We start from the raw sequence: 26928 nt of genomic DNA on the forward strand, positions 1-26928 counted from the left end.
CCAGGAGCTGGTCATTTTGGGCCGGCCTCTGGGCTCTGAGGATGCGGCCGGCGCTGGCTCCGCTGAGGGTCTCAGCTTTGCCGCCGGCTTCCTCCAGGCCTGCCTCCTGCCTCCCGCGCTTCCTCGAGCGGCGCGCTGGGCAAGCGGGCGTGGAGTCTGCGATCCTGCCCAGGGGGCGGGCGGGCCTAGAGGGACACTCGCAGGCTTTCTGCGCGGAACTCCCCGCGCCGGCCTGTGTCCTGGCACGTTCGCATCGCCCAGCGGCTGAGTGACGGCGGCGCCGTCGCGGAGCCCCTGGCGCCTCCGCGGGCTGGCTGCGAACGTGCCACGTGTTCTGAATCCTTCGGCCTTGTTTAGTCCTCACAAAACCTGTGACGTGTACCTCCCACCCTTGCATTGAGGGCACCAAGGCAGAGAGAGTTCAGCCGACGTGCCTGAGGTCCGATAATGGGTTGAAGGCGTTTCCTCCATGCGAGCCCAGAATGTGGCTTGGCCCTGGAGCCCGCAGTGGCAGAGCTGAAGGCTCCCGCTGCCCTGGGGCTGCGGCGCGGGCTGCTGCTGCCTTGAGGGCTCTCCTTTCATTCTCTTAGAAGAAAGAACCCTTCTGTGTTGCTTACTGGTTTTTTTTTTTTTTTTTTTTTTAATCTGAAGTAGAAATACGGGATTGACTTTAAAATGATCTAATTTCTGAATTTATTCAATTCAAAAGTTTAAAATTGAATGAAAAGGAGTTAGGAAACATTTCACAGAGAATTGAACATTTGAGATGAACTTTGAGAAGTGATTAGTGGTGTCTGGTCTGATGAATATTTATTCATTAATTTGACAGTATTTACTGTCTGTTCTTTGTTAGGTCATGAGAATAGAGGAGTGAAAAAGAAAAAGAAAGGTTTCAGAGAGAGAGGAATGGATTGGGATAGGTTTCCCTGACCAAGGCTAGTGGCCCAAACAAATAGAGAGGAAGGAACACTGGATATCTTTAGAGAATGAAAAGATATGAAGACGATTAGAGGTAGATATGGATAGGTCAGGAAAGGTATGGAGAAGTTGTTAGGTCTATTAATATTTCAGTAGACATTATGTAGTCACAGACATTACTGTATTGATGTAATATGAAATATAAAGTAGGTTATGGGTCCAAAGAATAGGATTTTATTAATAGCTCTGCTTCCTAATTGTATGAATTTGAACAAGTGATCTTATGTTTTCATAAGCAAATATTTCTTATAGGATATATCCTCATGTTATAGTTTTTTAAAGCATACACAGGGCTCTAAACTGAAAAATCTTTCCTCAGACATAGCAAGCTTATATTTATATATATTTTCAAAATAAGGAGTCATGCTGTATATATTCTGCTAGTTGCTGATTTTAGTATCCTGTATATATTTTCTTATCTGTGAATTTATACTTTTAATGCTTATGTGTTATTCCATTTCTGGGTTACCAAATTTATAAAACCAATTCTTTATCGATGGATAGTTGGGATGTTTATAGCTTTTGGCTATTACAGTCAACATCTTTCTGCATGGATTTGGCTAGAGGGCATGTCAGTAGGATAAATTCGTCACAGTAGCATTGCTGAACCAAAGGGCATACACATTTATAATTTTGATACTTGTTGCCAGATTGCTTTTCAAAAATTCGTGCCTCTATAATCAAGTTAATCAAAATCAAAATGCATATTTCTCCACATCCTTATCAACACTAGGTATTATCCACCTTTTTTTTATTTGGCAAATTTGATGAGAATTACGTCTGATTTTTTAGCTGACATTTCTTTAATTGTGAGTGAGGTGCACATTATTCTATGTTGCATGCACACACATTCACACACAGTAACAGTTCATTTTGCTGGGAACTGCTGAGTGCTCTCTGTTGCTCGTTCATTTAACTCTTCCAGTTTTCTTATACACTTTTTAAAAAGAGGACAGTTACCCTTCTTCCTCAGTAAATGGTTGAGATGATCAAGTAAGTTAGTGTTTGTCAACCACGTTTTTTCATTATTGCTTCCCTAAAAAAACTTTTAAACAGTGTTCCCCTAATCCTCCCCCTTTCCCAGTGATGTTTTAATACCACAAACGTACACGGATACGCTTTGTATCTGTTTATCTTCCGTGGCCTCTTGGTGGGCCATAAGCCATTGTAATGTCTAAGATTTCTCTCCAGCTCCACCCCAATAGGCAGTTTTCATCCCCTCAAGGACAGTATCACTCCTGCTGAGATCATATGGTACATGTAAAGTTTTTGTAAAGTGCAAAGTGCTATTTAAATATAAAGCTTTATTGTTAATAGTTTGCATTTCATGTGATATAATATTCCATGTCTGTTTTGCAGCTGCCTTTTTCTCATTGCAGATTTCCCTTTTGTGGCTCTAGGCATTTATTGTTTTTCTGTTCAATTCGCTGCCTTTGGGACAGTCTTTATTGTGCTGACCTCTCCTCAGCTCTCCCTGCCTATCATTAAGATGTTACTCTCCTTTGAGAACCTGTCCTGGATAAGGTCACTTTCTCCAGGAAGTCTGTTTAGTCTCTTGTAATTACCCCTTGGCTTCATAGAGTTAGAGCTCTTTTAATACATTTTTTCTGCTGTGACATTCTCTCTTTTATTATAGGTCTGTCTATCTCCTCCTGATAGATTGTTAGTGTCAGAATAGCAGTGATGTTGCCTCTTTTCATCCTTTATTCCCATATGTTCCTTTCACGGTGCCATTGTACATGGTGGGAAGACAGGAGGGACGTCTTGCAGTGGATTTCGAAAGACATTTGAATTCATGTCCCAGCCACTCAGTGTGTAACCTTGGGCTGAGATCTTTAACCTGCAAGCCTCAGTATCCACCTCGTATCCACCCAAAATAGGGCTAATAACGCCATCTTTTTGATAAGATTGCTGAAAAGATTGAATGGCATAATAACATAAAGCACAGTGCCTGCCATTTAGTTAAGCTTTCCATTAAATATTCAGTTCAGTTCAGTTGCTCAGTTGTGTCCGACTCTTTGCGACCCCATGAATCACAGCACGCCAGGCCTCCCTGTCCATCACCATCTCCCGGAGTTCACTCAGACTCACGTCCATCAAGACAGTGATGCCATCCAGCCATCTCATCCTCTGTCGTCCCCTTCTCCTCCTGCCCCCAATCCCTCCCAGCATCAGAGTCTTTTCCAAAGAGTCAACTCTTCTCATGAGGTGGCCAAAGTACTGGAGTTTCAGCTTCAGCATCATTCCTTCCAAAGAAATCCCAGGGCTGATCTCCTTCAGAATGGACTGGTTGGATCTCCTTGCATTCCAAGGGACCCTCAAGAATCTTCTCCAACACCACAGTTCAAAAGCATCAATTCTTCGGCTCTCAGCCTTCTTCACAGTCCATCTCTCACATCCATACATGACCACAGGAAAAACCATAGCCTTGACTAGATGGACCTTAGTCGGCAAAGTACTGTCTCTGCTTTTGAATACGCTATCTAGGTTGGTCGTAACTTTTCTTCCAAGGAGTCAGCGTCTTTTAATTTCATGGCTGCAATTACCATCTACAGTGATTTTGGGGCCCCCAAAAATAAAGTCTGACACTGTTTCCACTGTTTCCCCATCTATTTCCCATGAAGTGATGGGACCGGATGCCATGATCTTCGTTTTCTGAATGGTGAGCTTTAAGCCCACTTTTTCACTCTCCACTTTCACTTTCATCAAGAGGATTTTTAGTTCCTCTTCACTTTCTGCCATAAGGCTGGTGTCATCTGCATATCTGAGGTTCTTGATATTTCTCCCGGCAATCTTGATTCCAGCTTGTGTTTCTTCCAGTCCAGTGTTTCTCATGATGTACTCTGCATATAAGTTAAATAAGCAGGGTGACGATATACAGCCTTGACGTACTCCTTTTCCTATTTGGAACCAGTCTGTTGTTCCATGTCCAGTTCTAACTGTTACTTCCTGACCTGCATATAGATTTCTCAAGAGGCAGGTCAGGTGGTCTGATAATCTGCAAATATTTCTTAGCACAGAGAAAGACATTGAACGAAGTATTTTCATAATCATTTCTGTTTCTTTCTTATTTGGGAACATAATCTGTTGTTCATTATACACAGAGAAAATGTGGTTTTCTTTAAATCATTTCTTTTTTTAAAGAATATGTCCTGCAATGTAATTCAGCATATGGGTATCATTTAAAGTGTACCTGAATAATAATGTATTATGCATTATTCTTTTGTCTTTCAGTATAGTGTTAGAATTATTAAATAGCCACGATGAAAAAAAAAGTCCTATAAATCACTGAGCAAAAGACAGCCCAGTTGAGAACTGGGCAGAAGATAGGACAGCACTCTGACAGAGAGACCCGAATGGCCAGTAGAGGGGTGTGCAGGATCAGTCCCATTTGACGAGCTGACTGGACGGGGGGCCCAAGTGTTTGCTCAGACTTTTATTTTGTGTGTTTTTGATGAGGGTATTTTGGATGAAATTGATATTTAAATAGACAGAAAGCAGATTGCCCTCTCTAATGTAGGTGGGCCTCATCCGATCAGTCGAAGGCCTGGATAGAACATAAAGCTGACCTTTCTAATGAGCAAGAAGGATTCCATAGTGCAATGATTTGGACTTCATATACAACATCCCTTCCTGCCTTCAAACTGGAACTTTATCTCCACCTGTCTAAGAGGCTAGCCCATTGACTCTTCCTGAATCATTCGCTTGCTTTCCCATTTTGATCATTGAACTTTCTGGTTTCCGTTAATCATGAGAGCCAGTTTCTTTATAATAAATCTCTCTCTCTGTCTCTCTCTCTCTATATATATATATATATGTATGTGTGTTTGTGTGTGTGTGTGTATGTAAAAGCGATATTCAGTGGCACTCATTTATTTACTTAAGATTTTGGCCATGCTGCACAGCTTATGGGATCTTAGTACTCCAACTAGGGATTGAACCCAGGCCCTTGCCTGTAAACTGCTGGACTGCCAGGGAATTCCACATCTATGTATGTCCTTATTTGCATGGGATGAGGTGGGAGAAAAGTGGGAGGGGGGGAAGAGGGAGGAAGAAGGGAAGAGCAGGGAAAGAACATTGCCTATTTTTTCTATGTCTCTAGAGTACCTCCACTAATACAGCAGATGGAAAGTATTTCTATCAGATAGTCAAGGTGATGCTAATTAAAACCACAGTGCGATACCACTTCATACTGTTCAGACTGACCAAAAAAAAGGAAAGGCTTGTGATACTAATACAGAATTTCCCATATCAAATGTAATTTGGTTCAGTGACTTTGGATCAGAGTTTGACAGTATTTTATTAGATGAGCTAAGGATTTGATCCAGCAATTTCACTTATAAAATGTCAGTTTACAAGTTGTAAAGTCTACTGAAATGACTAGGTTTGTCATCAAAATATAATTACATTAAATGTTGAAATTTATTTTAAAATTTAGTTTTTTGTTAACATGCTTCCCAGGTTGGTGCTGGTGGTAAAGAATCTACCCACCAATGCAGGAAATTCAGGAGATGCAAGTTTGACCCCTGGGTTGGGAAGATCCCAGGAAATGGCAACTCCAGTATTTTTGCCTGGAAAATCCCATAGACAGAGGAGCCTGGCGGGCTCCTCTGTCCATGGGGTTCATGGGGTTGCAGAGTCAGACACAAATGAGCACAAGCATGAATTTACGAACAACATGCTTCTAATGCAGGTTGGTTCACGATTGACTTTTGTATTTGATTGTGTGTGCAGCTGTAGATACATGTATGCGCCCTGCCATATGGATTCAGAATTGCTATTTTGTGCAGACTTGTATAGAGCAGTTAATAAAATTATTAGTGAAATGAAGTGTTTTGAAGAAATATATCCAGAATTTCAGTCACCAAGTACAATATGAAATTCTAGTAGTAATATTTTTGTACTCTTCTTTTTTTGTTGCTAAGCATTTTCTCTCAGTAAATAACTGGAAAAATTCTGTAAGGTATAATGTTGGTGTTTCAAAGGATATTGTTGCTTTAGTTGCTAAGTTGTGCCCAACTAGCCCACCAGGCTCCTCTATCCATGGGATTTCCCAGAACACTGGAGTGGGTTGCCACTTTGTTCTCCAGGGGATCTTCCCAACCCAGGGATTGAACCTGTGTCTCCTGCATTGTCAGGCAGATTCTTTACCATTAAGCCACCAGAGAAGCTCCTCCAAGGGATGTATGTGCTACATGTAAATCAGTTCAGTTCAGTCGCTCAGTCATGTCCCACTCTCTGCAACTCCATGAACCACAGCACTCCAGGCCTCCCTGTCCATCACCAACTCCCGGAGTGTGCCCAAACCCATGTCCATCGAGTTGGTGATGCCATCCAACCATCTCATCCTCTGTTATCACCTTCCTTGCCCTCAGTCTTTCCCAGCATCAGGGTGTTTTCCAATGAGTCAGCTCTTTGCAGCAGGTGGCCAAAGTATTGAAGTTTCAGTTTCAGCATCAGTCTTTCCAGTGAACACCCAGGACTGAGCTCCTTTAGGATGGACTGGTTGGATCTCTTTGCAGTCCAAGGCACTCTCAAGAGTCTTCTCCAACACCACAGTTCAAAAGCATCAATTCTTCTGCGCTCAGCTTTCTTTATAGTCCAACTCTCACATCCATAGGTGACCACAGGAAAAACCATAGCCTTGACTAGACGGACCTTTGTTGACAAAGTAATGTCTCTACTTTTGAACATGCTTTCCAGGATAGTCATAACTTTCCTTCCAAGGAGTAAGCATCGTTTAATTTCATGGCTGCAGTCACCATCTGCAGTGATTTTGGAGCCCAAGAAAATAAAATCTGTCACTGTTTCCATTGTTTCCCCATTGATTTGCCATGGAGTGATGGGACTGGATGCCGTGATCTTTGTTTTCTGAATGTTAAGTTTAAGCCAACTTTTTCACTCTCCTCTTTCACTCTCATCAAGAGGCTTTTTAGCTCCTCTTCAGTTTCTGCCATAAGGGTGGTGTCATCTGCATTTCTGAGGTGATTAATATTTCTCCCGGCAATCTTGATTCCAGCTTGTGCTTCTTCCAGCCCAGCGTTTCTCATGATGTCCTCTGCATATAAGTTAAATAAGCAGGGTGACAGTATACAGCCTTGACGTATTCCTTTTCCTATTTGGGACCAGTCTGTTGTTCCATATTATACATATAAATAATCCATATTATAAAGCAAAGTATTAGTTTCTGAAATATGAGGAAGGCAGTAGACTGCACAGGTATATTTTATAATTAAATTATGTAAGTTTACTGATTTGACCACTTAGATTCAGTTTACCACGTCAAAGTAAGTAGTGGCTTTACTTAAATAGTTAGTAAAAACTTAGAAATTTACACTACTTGAGCAGAATTTTCCTACTGTATTAAAAATAATTGGCCATCTTGATCTTTTACTTGATTTTGTTGGATTTAAATTCCTAGAAATTTTAAATATATATTTATAATTGTAAATGTTATAGCATAGCATAAAAACTTTTCTTTGCTAAGGAAAACTTTGTTAAATTGTACTTACATAAAAGTCAGTATATTTGGGGTTGTGGAGGGAAAGGATCATTTGGTTTTGAAAGCCTCTTTTTATAGGAAAAAAATTACTCTGTAATAATAACAACGTGCTTCAATCCTGTTTATTCCCATTAGAAATTAGGACACTATTTCCAGGCCTTCAACAATTTTCAGAGCCATCAGATATCTTACTTATCTCCATTTGTACAAATGACATTGTAATTTCAAATGACTGTGTCTAATTTAGTGTACTTTTAAACATTTTACTGTGGTATTCAGTGAGATTTTGGAGATAGCCTACTATCGTCTTCTGCCTAAAGCGTATACACAGAAAAAAGAGGTGTCTGTTTCTGCTGGTGAGTTTCTCTGATGAAGGGACAGAGTCTGCGCAGCCCTCTGTGGTCCCTGTGTACCCATATTACTGTTGTGTAGTCCTGCGGTTTTGTTAATTATACCCTTTTGTGAGTCCTTTCAGGCCTTTGTTTGTTCTGCATGGAGTTGATGGAATTGTGTTGTTTTCTAGTATGCATTGAAAGTAGAGTGAGAGTGTTAGTTGCTCAGTCGTGTCCTACTCTTTGTGACCCCGTGGACTGCCGCCCGCCAGGCTAGTCTGTCCATGGAATTCTCCAGGCAAGAATAGTGGAGAGAGTTGCCATGCCCTTCTCCAGGGGATCTTCCCGACTCAAGGATCACACCCGGGTCTCCCGCACTGCGGGCAGGTTCTTTACTGTCTGAGCCACCAGAGGGCCCTAGTACGCATTAGCGTCTCAAAAAGGTTTCAGTGGTGGCGGCAGACACCAGCATATTACGTGAGTGCTGTATCTTGTCTTCTGTCTTAGTAATTAGCCCTCTCTTCTTTTTTTTTAATATGTTTGTTTATTTAATTCATTTGACTGTATCCGCTCTTAGTCGCGGCATGCGAATGCTTAGTTGCAGCATGTGGAATGTAGTTCCCTGACCAGGGATTGAACCCGGGCACTCTCAACTGGGAGTGCAGAGTTTTAGCCATATTCCACCAGGGAATTCTCAGACCTTTCTTCTTTATCCATCTTCCATTTTGTCGGTGCTTAAAACTTTCCCTCTCATGAAAGTGAAACCTAAACATTTTAATTCTGATTTTGAGAGTCTTATGTTTACATTTTAAGCTATGCATATGTATCAGTGTTTTTACAAGGACATCTGAATGGTTTGGGTATTAGAACACGTATAGAAATCATTTGTACACATACCTTTTGGGTAAAGATGGAACAGTTATATCAACATGTGGATATCTAAGATCCTGTGAGGAACCATCAAGTTTAATTTTTCTGCTATTTAGTAGCTGATGATTTCTGTTAAGTTTGTTCATTTGTTTATTATTGTATTTCTTTATAGCCCCTTTTCTTAGGACAATTGGAAATCAAGTGCTGGTGGGGCTAGGGGGTGTCCATTTGTGTGGTGTATTTTGGTCTTTCCCGTTACCAATCAGAGAGCAGCCCTGGAAAAATGCTTTTTTGCCTTAGAGTTAGTTCTTTTGGAATCTCACCTTTTGAGAGTTTTGGTCTCTTTGAATTCTGGAACTCCTCCAGTGAACTTACCGCATGTTTTCCCGTAAATGTTCCACTTATCTACTGGTAGAGTTGTCAGATAAAATATAGGGTGCACAGTCAGGTAAATAAAGAATACATTTAGTATAGGCACGATCCAAATATTATTTTGTTGTTTTTCTAAAATTCAGATGGGCATCTGTATTTTTATCTTATGTTATTTCAATTAATTAATTAATGCTTAGTTTGCAGCTTACTTCCTCAGCTTTCCTCTCACTGAACTCTGAGCCACTTGAATGAAGGGGTGCAGTTACACCCTGATTCATCTGGACCTGGTTTTCCTGTCACTGTGATGTTTACTGGCTGAAAGAATGAGCTCTCTAATCAGCTCTGAGTATTTCTAAAGCAGCTTTGCTCAGCTGAGTTTGCCCTTTTATGTGAATTTGAATTCATTGAAAAAAAAAAATCCTGTTTCAAAGAATAGTTGCAGATCTCAAGCTTAATGGAAAAAATTCCATCTCTCCTTCCCTTCGTCATCTTTCTCTCCCTTCTTTTTTCAGCTCTTACTATAATTAGCAGCATTAACAGCAAATGTTTGCTTTAGTTAAATTATTCAGAACATTTATTTTACTTGTCAAAGGTTAGATCAGGTTGTTGTTTGAACTGGTAATTAAATGCAGTCTAATACGCTCTCATGTTTATATGCACTATAAGCTCGGTTCCTCATCACTTTGTATAATTTTATGATGTTCAAGGCTGACATTTCAAAAAGGTTTTTGATTTTGTGGAAAAGAAAACATTCTGAGTAGTTTGATATCTCAGGTGAGAATGTCCAAAGTTATGGTTGAAAGTATCACATTTCAGGGCTGTTGTAACATCCAGTATCACAGCGGTAATATTCTCCAAGTAGTATATAGAATTACGCTCACTGCTTATTCAATTTGTGTTTGACATGATGATCAGTGCTGAAGGACTTGGCCCCTAGTAGGTGTTCAATATATATTTGTTAAATGAGTGTTTTAGGTTATATTAAACAGTATGGGGCATAGCTCAGTTCTTGTTAGCTCAGTATAATTTAAGACAGTATTTGTTCCTGCTCTGAGGCTTTTTTAAATAACTCCAATTTGTGTGCTTATGTGTGGGGGCAAGTCTAACACAGCTAATCTTTGTATCTGGGAATTAGGCTCAATTATGCCTTGGATTTGTGGACTGGTTGAATAAATGATTTTTACAGGTGTGTATATGTGAGTACTTTGGAGTATAGATGGATAGAGCACATCCTCTATCCTTAGAAAGAATAGAGGATAGTGGAGAACAACTGTTACACTGAGGAAGGGTTCACGTTAGTGTGAGTTATATACAAAGCGAATGGGCATCTGAGGGGCGCTGGGGAGGGTGACTTCCAAGCTGCAGCTTAAGGACAGATGCGTGTGTGCTAAGCCCTTCCAGTCATGTCTGACTCTTTGCCACCCTTTGGACCATAGCCTGCCAGGCTCCTCTGTCCAGGGATTCTCCAGGCTGGAATACTGGAGTGCCTGGCCATGCCCTCCTCCAGGGCACCCTCCCGACCCAGGGATCAACCGAGGTCTCTTAGTCTCCTTCATTGGCAGGCTGGTTCTCTGCCACTAGCACCAACTGGGAGGCCTAGGTTACAGTTGATTAAGCAAAGAAGGTGAGGCACGAACCACCAGGCAGAGAAGCCATTTGTTGGAAGTTCTGAGGGTTGCGGTTTGTGCCGTAGTTAAAGGAAGAGCGAACATGGGGAAGGTGCAGGCCGAGTCCCGCGTCTTTTCCGGAAGTTGTTCAGTAGCTTCCCTGGCCCTTAGGGAACAGGTCAGGACATACCGTGTGGTCTGTAACCCTGCCTTACAGAGGCCCCGCCTGCCTCCCGAGCTGGTTATCACCCAAGCTGAGCCCGCAGCCTGGGCCCCAGCCTGGAGCGCACGTGGACGTCTCCTGGAAGCCCTCGCACAGTGTGTTCCTCTGCCGGCGGCCCCCTCCTTGCCTCCCAGCTACAGTCCGCACCACTTTTATTTAGTTGAAGTATCAATATAACATTAAAAAGAGGCCAGTCACGTGGTATCTTAAAAAGTATTTTAATATTATTGTCAGTAAACTACAACAAAGAACCTTGGTTCCACTGCAGTCTTTGGTCTATTTTCCCACACGTGATCTTGTTTAAGTCTCATGTTAGTCATGAGATAGGTCTTACATGAAATTAACAAACAGAGAATTGTCTTTCATTACAAAATGCCATGTTTTAGCTAGAATTTAAAGCTACTTGGGATAATTGAAATGAAAGTAAAGCCATCTTTCAAAATAAGAGCAGATACAGAGTTGTGTGTATACCAAACCTTCTTTGTGTGTGTATGTATTTTTAATAAAATTGACTTAAGTGCTTAGCCACAAGATGTAATCTATTTGATGTCAAATGTAAACCAGATGTTATCCTAAAACACTTTCAGATTCTACTTTTATCACTGAAATGCTAGTCTGTTTTTTTTCTTTGTAATTTATATAAGGAAACTTTAAAATTCCAGAGGTTAACTTTTGTCAGAAACTTCATTAAATTGATTAATCACATACCTAGGTTTGTGACATATTCTCATCACTGGCTGTACATGGTACTTTTATCTATGAGATTAGCTTGCATGTTACATAACAATTAGTAACATGTCACTAGTTTTTCAGAAATTTCTCAAAATCTAAGCATTTGTAGTTGAAATGCAAGGAGTTAGGCCAATTATCATCCAGTGTACTAGTGTGTTTAGCAGCTAACCTGGTTTCAGCTCTGAAAAAGACAAGGGTTATTTCTCCAGTATGTGAATGGGCTTGACTCACAGGGCGTGGGTCACAGGTTGGGTCAGATATGCAGATTTCTTGCGTCATTGGTCTTTCCTGGCTTCAGGAAGAAAGGGGAGCATTTCTCATCAACGGGTAAGGTTAAAGGTAACAGTTGGCTACTGAGGTGGTGAGTGCAGATGGCAGAGGACAGAGTGTGTGTGTGTGTGTACATGTACGTATGTATGAAGGAGGGCCATACGAGGGTCCGCTGGTCTGCAAGGAACTTGGGCTCTCTTCTCACGTGCTCTGTTTCTGAGCAGGTCCTGAGCAGCACCACAGGCTAAGTGTGTGCTCAGCTACCATCAGACTTTATTTTTTTGGGCTCCAGGATCACTGTGGATGGTGATTGCATACTCCTTGGAAGGAAAGTTATGACCAACCTAGACAGCATATTCAAAAGCAGAGACATTACTTTGCCAAGTAAGGTCTGTCTAGACAAGGCTGTTTTTTCCAGTGGTCATGTATGGATGTGAGAGTTGGACTGTGAAGAAGGCTGAGTGCCGAAGAATTGATGCTTTTGAACTGTGGTGTTGGAGAAGACTCTTGAGAGTCCCTTGGACTGCAAGGAGATCCAGCCAGTCCACTCTGAAGAAGATCAGCCCTGGGATTTCTTTGGAAGGAAAGATGCTAAAGCTGAAGCTCCAGTACTTTGGCCACCTCATGCGAAGAGTTGACTCATTGGAAAAGACTCTGATGCTGGGAGGGATTGGGGGCAGGAGGAGAAGGGGACGACGGAGGATGAGATGGCTGGATGGCATCACGGACTCGATGGACGTGAGTCTGAGTGAACTCCGTGCGGGTGATGGACAGGGAGGCCTGGCGTGCTGCGATTCATGGGGTCGCAAAGAGTCGGACATGACTGAGCGACTGAACTGAACTGAACTGATATGCGATACTTGGTTTATTGCAGTAGTCTAGATCTTAACTTGTAGTATCTCCAAAGGTCTGTCATAGCTAATACAGTAATAAAATTTTTGTCCTATGAATCCTGGTTTAATTTTTCCTGGGACATTTACCAAGCCGTTGGTAAGTCATTTGGTTGGTTTTGCCACTAACAGCTGTGTGCCTGTGAGCTCCCTGTCTTCTCTGTGGTTGGCTAGTCATCTAAGCGGGTGATAAACAGCATCTGACACATGAAGGCGGTGGGAGGTTTAAATGAACAGGTGCCTAAACAGTGCCTGCTTCCTACGAAACGCTGTTATTTTTGCCACTGTGTGCATGTGTGCCTGTCAAGTCACTTCAGTCAGGTCTAACTCTTTGCAACCCTATGGACCATAGCCTGCCAGACTCCTCTGTCCATGGGGTTCTTCAGACAAGAATACTAGAGTTGCCATGCCCTCCTCCAGGGAATCTCCCGACCCAGGGATTGAACTTGCAGTCCTTTAATGCTGAACCATTGGGGACACCCCATGCTTTTGCGGTTACTATTAATTAAAAATGTTGTTTTTAGTTTTTTAAAAAATTTATTTTCCAGCCCTACCACTTACTAATAGCTAAGGGCTAAAGGTCAGATCCACCAGGACTTTCAGAGGGACCTCCTCACAATTACTCCTGTGCTTCTGCAAACACCTTAGGCCTTCCCAGGCTTGTATGAAAGAGGGGTTCTTTTTGTTTTTGACTAAATTATTTGATTTGATTTGATGCTTAATGCAGAGTGGCCTTTTTTTTTTCCTTGTTCTTAACTCTCATCATCAGTTTAATGTAATTGTCCAGTTGTTTTTTCTTTTCAATATTCTTCCTGAACTCCCAGTTGTTGGTTATAATTCTCTTGATGTTATAAGAACCTGACCAAATAGTGTAATGGCTAGAGATCGTGTCTTTCCCTATAAAACAGAGCAGTAAATAGTTGAAGGCTATAATGACAAGAATTTTGGTCACTAGGCTGAGCTTTCCCAATCTTTGCCTCATGAGTACATGTTGAAAGGAACTCTGAAGCCATATGAGCATACATGTGGAGAGCTTTAGATCAGGCCACTGTAACTCTTCATAAATGCTCAGTTTTCTCTTGTTTATACGGTCATAACTGCCACCTTCCAGTTACTTTATAGCATTTGAATATCAAAAAGCCAAACATATTCCTGTTTTGTAATATAAAATATTTAAACCCACCTGTGATCCTTTCATATATTCTGCATGTTTCTGATTATGTGTATCATTTATGAATCTAGTATTTCTACAGTGGATCGTTTATCCTAAAATTCTTATTCTGGTAACTTGGAAATACAGGCATTAAATCTGTGTTAATTTTCTTTCAATCACTGTTCTCAGTGTGTAGACCCTTACTGTAGTCCTATACCTATTTAATCGGCAACACTTGAATAATACAATTGTGTGGTTGGTAAAAATGAATTAGGGTTTCAGGATTTTACCAATGGGTGACTTTTAATATTGAATGACATGTATTAAGACAAATGCTTTTATATATAATTTATTTGGCATTGTAAATGCATTTATCTTGTGAGAGACAGACCCCCTGTTGTCAGATGAAGTATTCTGGAAAGGTTTGGAGTAAATAAATAATAAAACTACTTTGATATACAATCTAACCAATATTAAATATTAAGACTTTCAGATGATTGATTTTAATACTTAATTAACTTATTTAAAGTCCAATGGAGCACTCTTACATTAAAGATTGACAGAATTTAAAAATGAAACTTCATCCTTTGTCTTTCTTTCTCATCTTTTTTTTCCTCTCTCATTTCTCTTCCTCTTTCTCTTATGATTAAGACACTAAAACATCATTTTCCCTGACCATCAAATTTACTTCTGGCTACCAGTATTTCTAAATAAAAATTTTTTGTCAATTCTACAAATAATGTTCCATTACTGTCTAATTACAAAAATTTAGCTTCTATCAGTTCCTTGCATTTATAGCCAAGCTGTCATATTGTAGGTTATAAGCCCACTGTGGTAAATGCATGCTGCCTGTAACAGATACTCATTCATGCTGTGTCTTCCCTCACCCCCTTTTATAATTGTGCTCTGGTAATAGTTCATTTAAGCTCTTTCATATGCTTTTCTTATAGGAGTTAACTTTATGTAAAGTAACATTACTGTCATTTCAGTGTTTGACTTCTAAGCTTACCATCAGTCAAGAATTTAAATGAATGAAGTATGCTTATATGAGCTTTTTTGAATATGGATGTCTTTAGAAGACACGATTCAGAATACTAATTCTGTGTCTCTATATTAGAAACAGTAAAAGCATAAATATAAGCTGAAATACAAAGAACTTCAGATTCAGAGGGAATAAACTATTTTCTAGAGGTTTTGTTTATGATGCCATTTTAAAAGTGAAAATTTTATTCACTAACCTATTTTTTTGCTCATTTTGATGCTCACAATATGAAGTTTATATTTATAGACTGCTTGTATTACTTCACTTTACATGGAAAATATATTATTTTGAAATTTCATCAACATAATTTATCTTTCAAGCTTTAGTGAACTCAACCCTTTCATTAAATATTAACAGTTTTAACAATACTTCCTTTCTTTCAGATCACTTTTATCTTAAGATTTAATATTGTAACGGCCAGATTTATGAAGCCAATACAACAATCCTTAAGATTAGTCTTTGATTTTCAAATGGAAGTTTCAGCCTAGTGTGTTAATTTGTGTGACCAGAATGGCAGTTAAAGCCATGTTGTGCAGCTAAGTTTGAGTTTTGTGAACTTTGATTTCATGAAAAACAGGGACTTTAAATGTTATTTATATTGTAAGTGTAGCAAAGAAGAGATACCTTCTTTCTTAAGTCTTAGAAGGTATTTTGCTGTGCTTTCTGAATTAGAAAAAATAAGACTGCCCTTATTTTAAAAAATTCTTTACCATTTTTGTCAGCTAGGGAAATTCTAAAGACAGTTTCACATTATTTAAGAAAGTTGAAATCCATCAGTTATGGATTAAAGTAGTCATTACTAAGATGCATACTTTTGGTCATTATGTATTTCTCTCTCTCTCTCTCTCTCTCTATATATATATATATATATATATGTAGCTTTTGGTAAAGAATCCGCCTGCCATGCAGGAGACCCCAGTGATTCCTAGTTCAGGAAGATCCCCTGGAGAAGGGATAGATAGGCTACCCACTCCAGTATTCTTGGGTTTCCCTGGTGGCTCGGCTGGTAAAGAATCCATCCACCTGCAATGCGGGAGACCTGGGTTCTATCCGAGGGTTGGGAAGATCTCCTGGAGGAGGGAAAGGCAACCCACTCCAGTATTCTGGCCAGGAGAATTCCATGAACTGTATAATCCATGGGGTCACAAAGAGTCAGACACGACTGAATGACTTTCACTCACTTCACTTCACTTCTATATAGACAAGTTTAGGACATAGCAAGTATACAAGCATAAGATGAAGTGGTCCATTGTGAGTTTCAAAGTGTTTATGCCACTTTGACTTTTATAGTGGTTGTCTTAAAATATTCTGAACAAAAAAAAAAAAAAAAGCACCCTTAATTCACTTGAATTCTTAAATATTTTCTTGTAGTTTGGTATTCACAGGTACAAAATTATAATGTTTAAAATAAATGCAGATTACATTTTTTAAAAAATCGTTTGCCATCCTGCTTTGTAGTTTGTGTATATTTTTGGTTGTTATAGTCACAAAACACAAGTTGGAAAAGTCTTAAGAAAATTACTTCACATTTGAAAGCAACATATTGTGATTTTATAAGGTAATCACAGTAGCAGTAGCCAACAAAGGAATTTTTATTATGTTCTGAAAAGCAAAATAGCCCTGTGTGTTTAAAATAACAGTAACAAAAACTAAAACAATGCCAACTTAATAAGTTACTCTTCAACTTGATTATTATTTAAATCTGTATTTAAAAGAAAAGTAAAAGCATTATCCAACCTTTTTATTCAACAAATTTCTTAAAAATAATTCATTATTACTATTCAGCATGTTTCCAGGTTTCTTTTAGTAAAAGCATTTCAGTGACTCAGTTTCAATCTGTAGGCATAATAAATTAGAATATAGTAGATACCTGATGCTACAGAATGGCTGTACAATGGTGTATTGGGTAAATTTTGTATTGTGGTTACTAGGGTTACCACAGACATTTCAATTTCTAAAGAATTATTATTCAAGCTGAAATGAGTAAATGACTTATAATTAAATTTACTATAGAGTTTAAAAGGCCTTGAATACCTTGCACACCTTGAGTTAATCTTTGAGCATCATTATGTTGTAGAGTATCTTATTTTTAATGTGTCTTTTTGAAATGTACTTTGATATCAGTTTATTGGTTGTCTAGTTCTCATAGAGTTTAAAATACATAAAATCCCCTTATTTGTATATTTTAGGTATATGAAGTCTAAAAGTAGAAAAGTGTATATACTATAAAAATGAGAAACTAGAGTAATGATATGAAAACATAGTATAGGATGCTAAAGAAATTTTAAGGAAGTCTGGCAGTTAACTTGCGATACTCATTTTCAAACGTTGAACCTTACATGTTTTAAGAGTATGACAAAATGTATGGAGAATACGAATTTTATGTTCTAAGATATCCATGGCCAAATACAGGTTTGAGAGGTGTTTAATCAGTTCCACACAGTTTTTTAAAAAATTATCAACCAACACAAGTAAAGAGATTTCACATACAATTCTGGATTTTTAACTTTTCTTGAAAACATTGAAGGAGAGAAAAGGATGTCCCAACAGTTGACAGACCCGGCATCTTACACTCCCTTGTTTGACGTCTTGTCGGTCTGTCTCACTGCCTTAGAACCAAGGGTCTTATTGAAGCAGAGGGTGAGCCCTCGAGCCAGAGAGGATGGGTTCAACACTTACTAGCTATGCGGCTGTAAACAAATTGCTCCATCTCTCTGTATCTCATTTTCTGCGGTGAAATGAGAGTAAGGATGAAGATGTGTCACTGAGTTGTTCAGCAGGTAAAATGATGAGGATACACAAAGTGTTTAGTGCCGTTTTTGCCATATATGCATTGCTTAATGGGTGTTAACTGGAGTTAATAGTAATTTTTACCTGGCCCCATGAGGTGTTTGAGCTTGGTGAGACTTCTCCATAGTAGAGGACGTTAGTTTTTAAAACTGTTCATTCATTTGATGAGTAGACTATGTCAGATTCTGTTTTATAATAAAATTGCTCATTTACACTCCATGATCCTCTACTAGAGTATCTTTCCCAGAATTTCTTCTGTGTAGTTCAGTTGCTCAGTTGTGTCCGACTCTCTACGACCCCATGAACCACAGCACTCCAGGCCTCCCTGTATATTACCAACTCCCAGAGCTTACTCAAACTCATGTCCATTGAGTCGATGATGCCATCCAACCATCTCATCCTGTCTTCCCCTTCTCCCACCTTCAGTCTTTCCCAGCATCAGGATGTTTTCCAATGAGTCAGCTCTTCACATCAGGTGGCCAAAGTATTGGAGTTTCAGCTTCAATATCAATCCTTCCAATGAATATTCAGGATTGATCTCCTTTAGGATGGACTGGTAGGATCTCCTTGCAGTTCAAGGGACTCTCAAAAGTCTTCTAGAACACCACAATTGAAAAGCATCAATTCATTGGTGCTCAGCTTTCTTTATAGTCCAACTCTCACATACATGCATGAATACTGGAAAAACCATAGCTAGACTATGATAGACCTTTGTTGACAAAGTAATGTCTCTGCTTTTTAGTATGCAGTCTAGGTTGGTCATAACTTTGCTTCCAAGGAGTAAGCATCTTTTAATTTCATGGCCGCAGTCACCATCTGCAGTGATTTTGGAGCCCCCCAAAATAAAGTCTGTCACTGTTTCCCCTTCTATTTGGCATGAAGTGATGGGACAAGATGCCATGATCTTCGTTTTCTGAATGTTGATCTTTAAGCCAACTTTTTCACTCTCCTCTTTCACTTTCATCAAGAGGCTCTTTAGTTCTTCGCTTTCTGCCATAAGGGTGGTGTCCTCTGCATATCTGGGATTATTGATATTTCTCCTAGCAGTCTTGATTCCAGCTTGTGCTTCATCCATCCCAGCGTTTCTCATGATGTACTCTGCACAGAAGTTAAATAAGCAGGGTGACAATATACAGCCTTGACGCACTCCTTTTCCTATTTGGAACCAGTCTGTTATTCCATGTCCAGTTCTAACTGTTGCTTCCTGACCTGCATACAGGTTTCTCAAGAGGCAGGTCAAGAGGTCTGGTATTCCCATCTCTTGAAGAATTTTCCACCGTATGTGGTGATAGTATGTGGTGATAGTATGTGGTGATATGTGGCATAGTCAGTAAAGCAGAAATAGGTGTTTTCCTGGAACCCTCTAGCTTTCAGTCAGTGCTCCATGTATGATGATTTGTACACAGAAGAAGTGAGAACTGACAACTGCTTATATTTATGGCTTCGGGATTTATGGCTTTAGAAGTTTTCACCGTGTTGGCAACAAAAGTTCTGCTTTCCCAAGTGGTGATTTTGCCTAAGCCTCTCCTTTTGTTTTAACCATAGTCTGAGAGGGATAGGGTTTGATGACATCTAATCAAAGTGAAGGTGGGTGAGAATTGAAGTCTTCTAATAAAAGTGAGAAAATATTCGAGTCATTTTATGAAATGAGCATTTTTGAAATGAAGTAAGTAGAATAGAGGAGTGTTTTGTGATGGGAAAAGATTGGTCAAAGATTTGTATGCTCGTGAGCTTTTCTGGAATTTTCCTCCAGGAGTGGAGACTTCATCCTGTAAGATCACATACACGTTTTGGCTGGACCTTCTTTTCCAATTTAACATTTCACGTTTCCTCTTCCTTTCCCCCTGCTCTGGAAATTTAAAATATTTTGTTACTTACATTAGTTTGGATGAAATTTAGTGAACTTAGTCTGTTTTTTGAAAGATGTTGATATGGGAAGGTCATTTGTACTGTATAGACTTAAAAAAAAACAAGTAGTGTCACTTACAAGTTCAAAAACACTTTAATTTCTAAAAAGAAAATGTGTTTAAATTAGAATTATTTATAGGAATCAGACTTGAGAAGGAAAACCTTCAAATCAACAAAAGAAGACAGAGCTGGTTATTTACATAATCTTGCCTTTGTAAGTGTAACACCGGAGCAGAATCCATAAAGAAGATACACATATTTTTGGCTTCATAAAGATGTTACTTTGTCTAGGAAATTATATATAATTTGAACATAGAGATATATTGTGAAAAATATATGTAGCATATGACAAAGGTTTAATATCCTTAATATTTAAAGTATGCTTACAAATCATGAGGGCAATCATGATAATAAACTCCATCCACAAAAACAATAACAAATGTCAGAGAAAACATATGAAGTCTTCAGTTATCTTACTAGTTATCAAGCAAATGCAGTATAAAACTTGATTATCATATTGATCCCCCCCCAAAAAAAACCCGAGAGATTACTTATTTCTAGTGTTGATGAGTGGCCAAGGGAAATGAATTGTTCTATTATATTCAAATCTGTCTAGATCATAATTTGTCAAAACTTATCACAAAATGTTATATTTTTTAAAAATACATGCTTTGGTTCAGTAGTTATGCTTATAAGAATTTATCCTGAAAGGGAATAATCATGGATACAGTACAGAGATATTGGTGGAAGACATTCATTGTGAGGCTGTTCATAGTGTTGGGCAGTTGAAAGCATCCTGATTGTTTACTAATAAAGAACTGTTTACGTGAATTGTTACAGCTATGTAATAGAATACGAGGGGTCCACTAGAAGTGATAATGTGGACTTTTTAATGGGAAGGAAGATACGATAATTTATGTAATCAGATACTTAGCACGGCGGATCCCATTAAAACTATACATGTTTTAAATGCTCAGAACAAAGAAAGAATACATATAATAAACTTGAAACATTAACAGTGGTGTTTTCAGCTAATAAAATTATAAATAATTAGCTATATTTTCTATATTAGTTAGCTATGTTTTCTATATTTTGAAAGTTTTTATTGTAAATGTGTATTATTTTGCCAGCAAAATGAAGGATATTATAAATGTGAGAATGGTTTAAGTTACAATTCAGCTTTTTGTGCAGAAGTGTACTGCAGACATATGTAATTGCATGTTGAGGTAAAGATTACCAGTGAAGTTCAGATTTGGAAAGTAATTTTTAAAAAGAAAATTTAGTGCTACTTTTTCACTTCTTTACATATATCCTATGGCTGCCGCTAAGTCGCTTCAGTCGTGTCTGACTCTGTGTGACCCCGTAGACGGCAGCCCACCAGGCTCCCCTGTCCCTGGGATTCTCCAGGCAAGAACACTGGAGTGGGTTGCCATTTCCTTCTCCAATGCATGGAAGTGAAAAGTGAAAGTGAAGCCGCTCAGTCGTGTCCGACTCTTAGCCACCCCATGGACTGCAGCCCACCAGGCTCCTCCACCCATGGGATTTTCCAGGCCAGAGCACTGGAGTGGGGTGCCATTGCCTTCTCCATATATCCTACTAGTGTGTGTTAAAAGTCCCTGGATCCTGGAGAAAGCTTGTTAATGTTTGTAATGCTCACTTAATCATTTCAGGTTTGCATTTATTCCTAGTCAAGGCAGGAAGAAGAGTATCATTTTTCTCCATATTTTTCATCTTCCAGGTGGGCGCTTTTGGTGACACTGTCCAGTTCTCACAATGTACCATTCCTTGTCTGAAACTAGACATCCTCTGCAGCCAGAAGAACAAGAAGTGGGCACTGACCCCTTGTCAAGTTACTCAGACAAGCCTGGAGGTGAGTTTCCTGCGTGGATAACTGCTGAGCTGCTGGGACAGTTGGCAGAGTGTCTCCAGCTAGCCCTGCCCTAGATGTCTTCCTCTAGATGAGGCTGCAATGGAGAACTTTTAAGACCATTTTGCTGGATAGATGTGGAGTGCTGTGCCACTGAGTGTCAACTTTTAATTGTAGCCAGACACGTTAGCTGTAGCCAATGTTTAATGCACTGTCATTCTTAAAAAAAAAAAAAATTCATAAACAGTTCATTACTTCAGGATAAGAATTTTGAAATACAAAATGGTCTATGTCAAACATCTTTTAAAGATGTCTAAACCTTTGGTGTTCATTTTTGTGGGGATTTTTCTTCTTTCAGCAAGGAGAGATTATTATACGGTAAACGACTTTCCTGATTCTTCTCTTTTTTTTAATAATTGAAATTTGTGTTTTTCTTTTAAATATCTATGTATGGAAGTTATTAAGGGATCAACTATGTTTGGGCCTACCCTAGAAAAATGTATTAAATGTGTATGTATTGGAGCCTTATAGTATTTTCTCAATATTAACGATAGCATAGTATCTTAGAAGGAAACAGTATATTTGTGACAATTCTTGAAGCTTTATTCTTATTTCAACTAAATATTTGCTGAAGTCGATTCATGATTCAAGTAACTACTTGTAATTTTTCACTCATACCTATCGCAGGATTGTAAGATCTATTTTAAGAAATTACAATTAGTCAAAGTCATTCACATATGTTTTCTGTAATGCAAATAGAGGTTTTTTCCCCCCTATATTGATGTAAAGGTCTGCAGTAAGTAATGTTTTGGGAATTAAAAAAAGTTGATTCCTAAACATAACTATTTCTTCAGTACACAGCTCTTGAGTTTATGGAGTGTGTATATGTTTTTTGGTCCATCTTTAATACATTCCACATCATACAAATGCCCTTGTGTTTAATGAAAATAGTGTGCAGCTTGTTTTCATGATTTTATTTTTATATTTGCTTCTATTTAGACTATTTAAGGTTTTGATAGTATGAAAAAAATGTTAGTGTTTAGTTTCAGCATTTAAAGAATTTTAGTGGTGAGAGCTAGTGATCCCTTTTTCTTAAATGTCGTCCCTTTAAGAAGTAGAGTCTTAATTTAGAAAGTCAGATTAGTCTGCAGTCACTTCCATAAGTGCATATTTCAAAAGTGAATACATTTTTGTGTTATCAATATATAAAATATTTTCACCAAAATATTCTGGTTTATATGCTTATTTTTGACTAAACATTTTTTTAGTGTGTATTTTTCTCTGGACTAGTTCATTAAATATTGAAGTTCATTTTTTAAAAACTGGTTAAGAAAACATTTAAATTAATTTTATCCTTTATTGTTTTCAGGAATAAGGTGTTACCTTTACTGAAAAGGCTTTTCGTTTATATCCTAGCCAACATTTCTATGACATACAAAGTTATTAGGACTGAATTGATGTTTAAAAGTGCCATTAATTCATTTACCCCAAATGTTCATTAACAATGTAAATGTATGCTGATGTTCTATGAGACAAGGAAGTGACTAATGACTCTTCCAACTAACAACACTTAAAATGAATAGAAACTTTAGATAGCTAATCTTGAAGTAATCAAGACCCTCATTCAGCTTGGCATCTCTGTATGCTCTAAAACAGCTGTCAACTGTTAAAAATATACACAAAACACACACAAGCGCACGCACACGCAAAAGAAAGATATGTAAATATCTGGTTCTTTAGAGCCAGAAAGGTTCCTAAGCGTGGTGGGTTTGTGCATTGTATATGTGAATATTTTCTATAAAGCGTCTGTTTCGTCTCAGGTTTTCTTTCTGCAGGACACTGTGTGTTGCATTTTAATGGGGTCGTCATATTTCCTTGAAAAATCATCACCTGTTTAGTGTGTTGGTTTATTTTAGTATATGTCTTTCATGGAGTTCTCCACACGTTTGAAGCCATTTACACTTTACCCACAAGGGAATTTGTGGCAACTAGATGACTCATTTCGTAAGTAGTCAGATACTGGACTTAATCAGTGTTTTCTCTGTGTAAAAACCATGTTTTTTGTTGACTTGAAAAAAATTCCTTTTGCATATTCCAGAAGTAAACAAATAAGTCTTTAATTTCTGAAACCTGAATTTTTATATTTACAGAAATATACTACATTTCTGAGTTAAATGGTTCTGCGTATTCTGGAAAGGATTAGCAAAAATAGCTGCATAACAGATAAGACAGAGAGAAAGTTACATATCATTGGTTTACTTTCATGGATGTTTGAGGGAAGTGAGTGAGGGCAGGAAAAAAAAGTATTTGCATCTACTAGTATACACGCAAAAGCTTTTCCATGTTAATTAAACTTTTAAATGCTTGAATTTCTCTTTCAAATTGAAAACACCACAGAAAGTATGATATTTTCTCTGTTGAATTTGGTTATGTACCAAAATTATCATCTTAAATTTCAAGATCTTTGATCAAAAGGTATTACTAATTGACAAGTTACCTATAATTCAGTTTAAACCATAAAAAAACTTATTTTTTCAGCTATTCATGATTATTCAGTCCTAGCATGTAACTAACTTTTAATGATTTAATTAAATGAAAAAGTAATCATTTTAAACTAAAAACAACAAATATGAAGATTTACGGAAACTTAACCTATTACTACTAATGAAATAACATTATCAGAATCACTAGTTTTTTTCCAAGCTTATAGGAGATTGGAATGTTACTCATGATGAGAAAACATTTTCCTCTTTGAGGTCTCTTTTGAGAATTACAGTTTGTTACATATAGCCAGAGTTTTTAGCTCTAATTTTATATGCCTTCTTACTTAACAGCTTTTATAGTATTCAGATAATTACTTAATGTAATACCTTTTTATGTAATATCTGTTTCAAAGCTTTCTTTTTGGCTCTTGTATCAAATCCTTAGTAACCTACTTGAAAAATATCTAAGACATTCGGAATATCCTGCCTACTTCATTTTTGCCTCTTTGCAATTTTTTTGTCCCAAGTCTTCCTTTCTTTTGGTTTATTATATCATAGAATTTCATGGCTGAAAATGGGTGCCTGGCTTTATTGGTGAATAAATTGGGGTGATAAAATCAGTTTACCGTAGTTGATGTGAGAAAACGATGTGGTCCTCTTGCCATCTTTAGTGTGGCTTTCCAGGTCCTAGAGGCGTCACTGAACTCAGGTTTGGGTGCTTGCCACTTGAAACGTCCACAGCCGTGTGACGTGGGCTGCCCGTCCAGCGCCCAGGGAGAAGGTGGGCTAGTGTCCCAGAAGCAACCCCGAAGGCTCTGCTCGGCTGCCAGCTTTAAAGTGCCAGCGGGGCGGCCGGGGCCAGGGTCGCCGCCGTCCGCCACGTGGGCAGGCTGTTGGCGCCACCTCATCTCCCTCCTCACTCAGTCTCTGTGGTGCAATTAGTGAAGGGGAGGCTGGGAGGGAGATCTGGCGATCTCTCAACTCCTTCTTCATTTCTTCTTTGATCTGTAAAGTACCAACATGTTAGGCAAAATATTATGTAATCAGAATATTTGAAAAGTGTGCTTAGGCCAGAGGATAGGTAAAATGTAGCTTTATTAAAGTGACAAGAGTGGTCCCTTGCAGAGAGCTACTTCCTACAATAAACTACCTGTAAACATGCTGCTTACGCATCACCCCTCTCAGACATCATTCCATTTCTATGGGATTATGAACAAAGATCCTTTTTCTTAACGTGGAAGATGCTGACAGTCTGTAGCGTCTCTTTGTTGATAGTTTCCGTTGCCTGGCTGTGTATATGGGCACAGCAAGCCACAATTACTTTGATGCCCACAAAGATACTCATACAGTTGATAGTGTTAATCCTCCTCTGTTTAAGTCCAGGTCTTATAAGTGTGCTAGTCATGGAATCAGGATTACTCAGGACAGAGCAGCCTGTGTCTTGACTACAGTTGGGTCACCCTGTGGTTGGCTTTTCCCCTCTGATGGCAGTTACAGTACCTGTAAAGCTGCTCAGGAGTTTTCATCAGACCCTGAAAGACCCTGTGCCTCTGTCGTCTTAATCATTGACTACGTGAGCCTACTCTTTTGTGACCCAGGGAGACTTGGGACATTTTAGTTATTCTACAAACAGGAGGCAGTGGGTGAGGGGGGGAACCTTGTACTTGGGACAGGACTGGCAGGGTTCTGCTTGGTTTCAGATGCAGTCTAGAGCGGAGATGGATTTGTACAGAGGGGCAGGGTGTTCTTATTCTCACTGTAATAGCAGGAAGGATGGAGAAACGGTATTTCGGTGCGGTCCATTCATCTGTTTGATGGCAGAGAGTAAAATAAAGTATCACTGATACTTTAATATCTTTCTTGATATCTTAGGGTGAGGTAATTTGCTGATAGTGAGTGATAAGATGAAGCATTTGAAGATTTGGGGAGAGTAAAAAAGGTTAGATTGAGTTGGTAAAGAATGTATAACCTTGGGGACCAAGGTGAGTTTCAACATAATTTATAGGTGATACAAACTTGTAAATGTGTATGATTGTATCCAGCAGAATTCAGTTCCTAGGACTTAGCCACAACGAAAAGCAGATGGTTGCTTTGTCAGGGGAGTATAACAGGTAGACAAGTGGACAAGGAAGTTTATGGTGGAAGAATTCATGGATGGATTTGAGAATAGAAAGAAGTTTGCTGTTATGGAAAGAGGGCAGAGTTATGAGAGGGCAGGGTAGAATGTTTCGGGAGGGAGCGAGTTAGGAGAGGCGCAGTGGAGGATTGCAGGGCGGTTGGGAGGCGCTGAAGCGTGGGGCAGCGCGTCGGGCGGTGGTGACTGGTGAGTCGGTGGAGCAGTGTTCAGCGACAGCCAGCTCACCCGCGCCGCACCTTCGTTAGTTCTCTGCGGTAATGTAGGTCTCATTGATTTGGACAGGTTTTGGTTTGAAGTCTTATTATTCCAAAGACTCTTTTAAAGAGCAGTTATAGCTTCACAGCAAAATTCAGAGAAAGGTACAGATTTCCCACATAGCCTCTGCTCCCACATGTGCACAGCCCCTGTCTTACCTGTGTCTGCCACCAGAGCGGTGCTTTTGTGACAGCAGATGAGCCTACACTGCCCCTCGCTCTGCAGTTTACCTTGGGACTCACTTTTGGTGTTGGACATTCTGCAAGACTGGACAGGTGCGTAAAGACGCGTGTCTGTCCAAGCAGTGTCACACAGGAGTATCTTTGCAACATTCTCTGTACTTCTACCTGTCCCTCTTCCCCATCCTTTGCTCCTCAACCTCTGGCAAACACTGATCTTTGTACTGTCTGTGAAGTTTTGTAAAAAGTATCATCTTAATGAAGAATTCTCTGTGGATATTGAGGAGAACAGCAGTTTAGATAGATGAAGAACTGTTAGTAAGACTGTTCAATCATTA

General features: G+C 39.0%; 1 protein-coding gene across 4 annotated transcripts in view; it reads left to right on the forward strand.

Annotated features, from left to right (window-relative positions):
- TBC1D5 (TBC1 domain family member 5) overlaps positions 1–26928 on the forward strand; it is a 585769-nt gene that overhangs the window by 206641 nt on the left and 352200 nt on the right. For all 4 annotated transcript variants that reach the window (XM_040263533.1, XM_040263505.1, XM_040263514.1 and 1 more), the window contains one exon: positions 21408–21539. In XM_040263533.1, coding sequence (XP_040119467.1) covers positions 21443–21539 — 97 coding nt within the window. In that variant the 5' untranslated portion in view covers positions 21408–21442. The remainder of the gene's footprint in view (positions 1–21407; positions 21540–26928) is intronic.

This window comes from Oryx dammah, unplaced genomic scaffold (assembly GCF_014754425.2).
Source record: "Oryx dammah isolate SB20612 unplaced genomic scaffold, SCBI_Odam_1.1 HiC_scaffold_2, whole genome shotgun sequence".
Lineage (NCBI taxonomy): Eukaryota > Metazoa > Chordata > Mammalia > Artiodactyla > Bovidae > Oryx > Oryx dammah.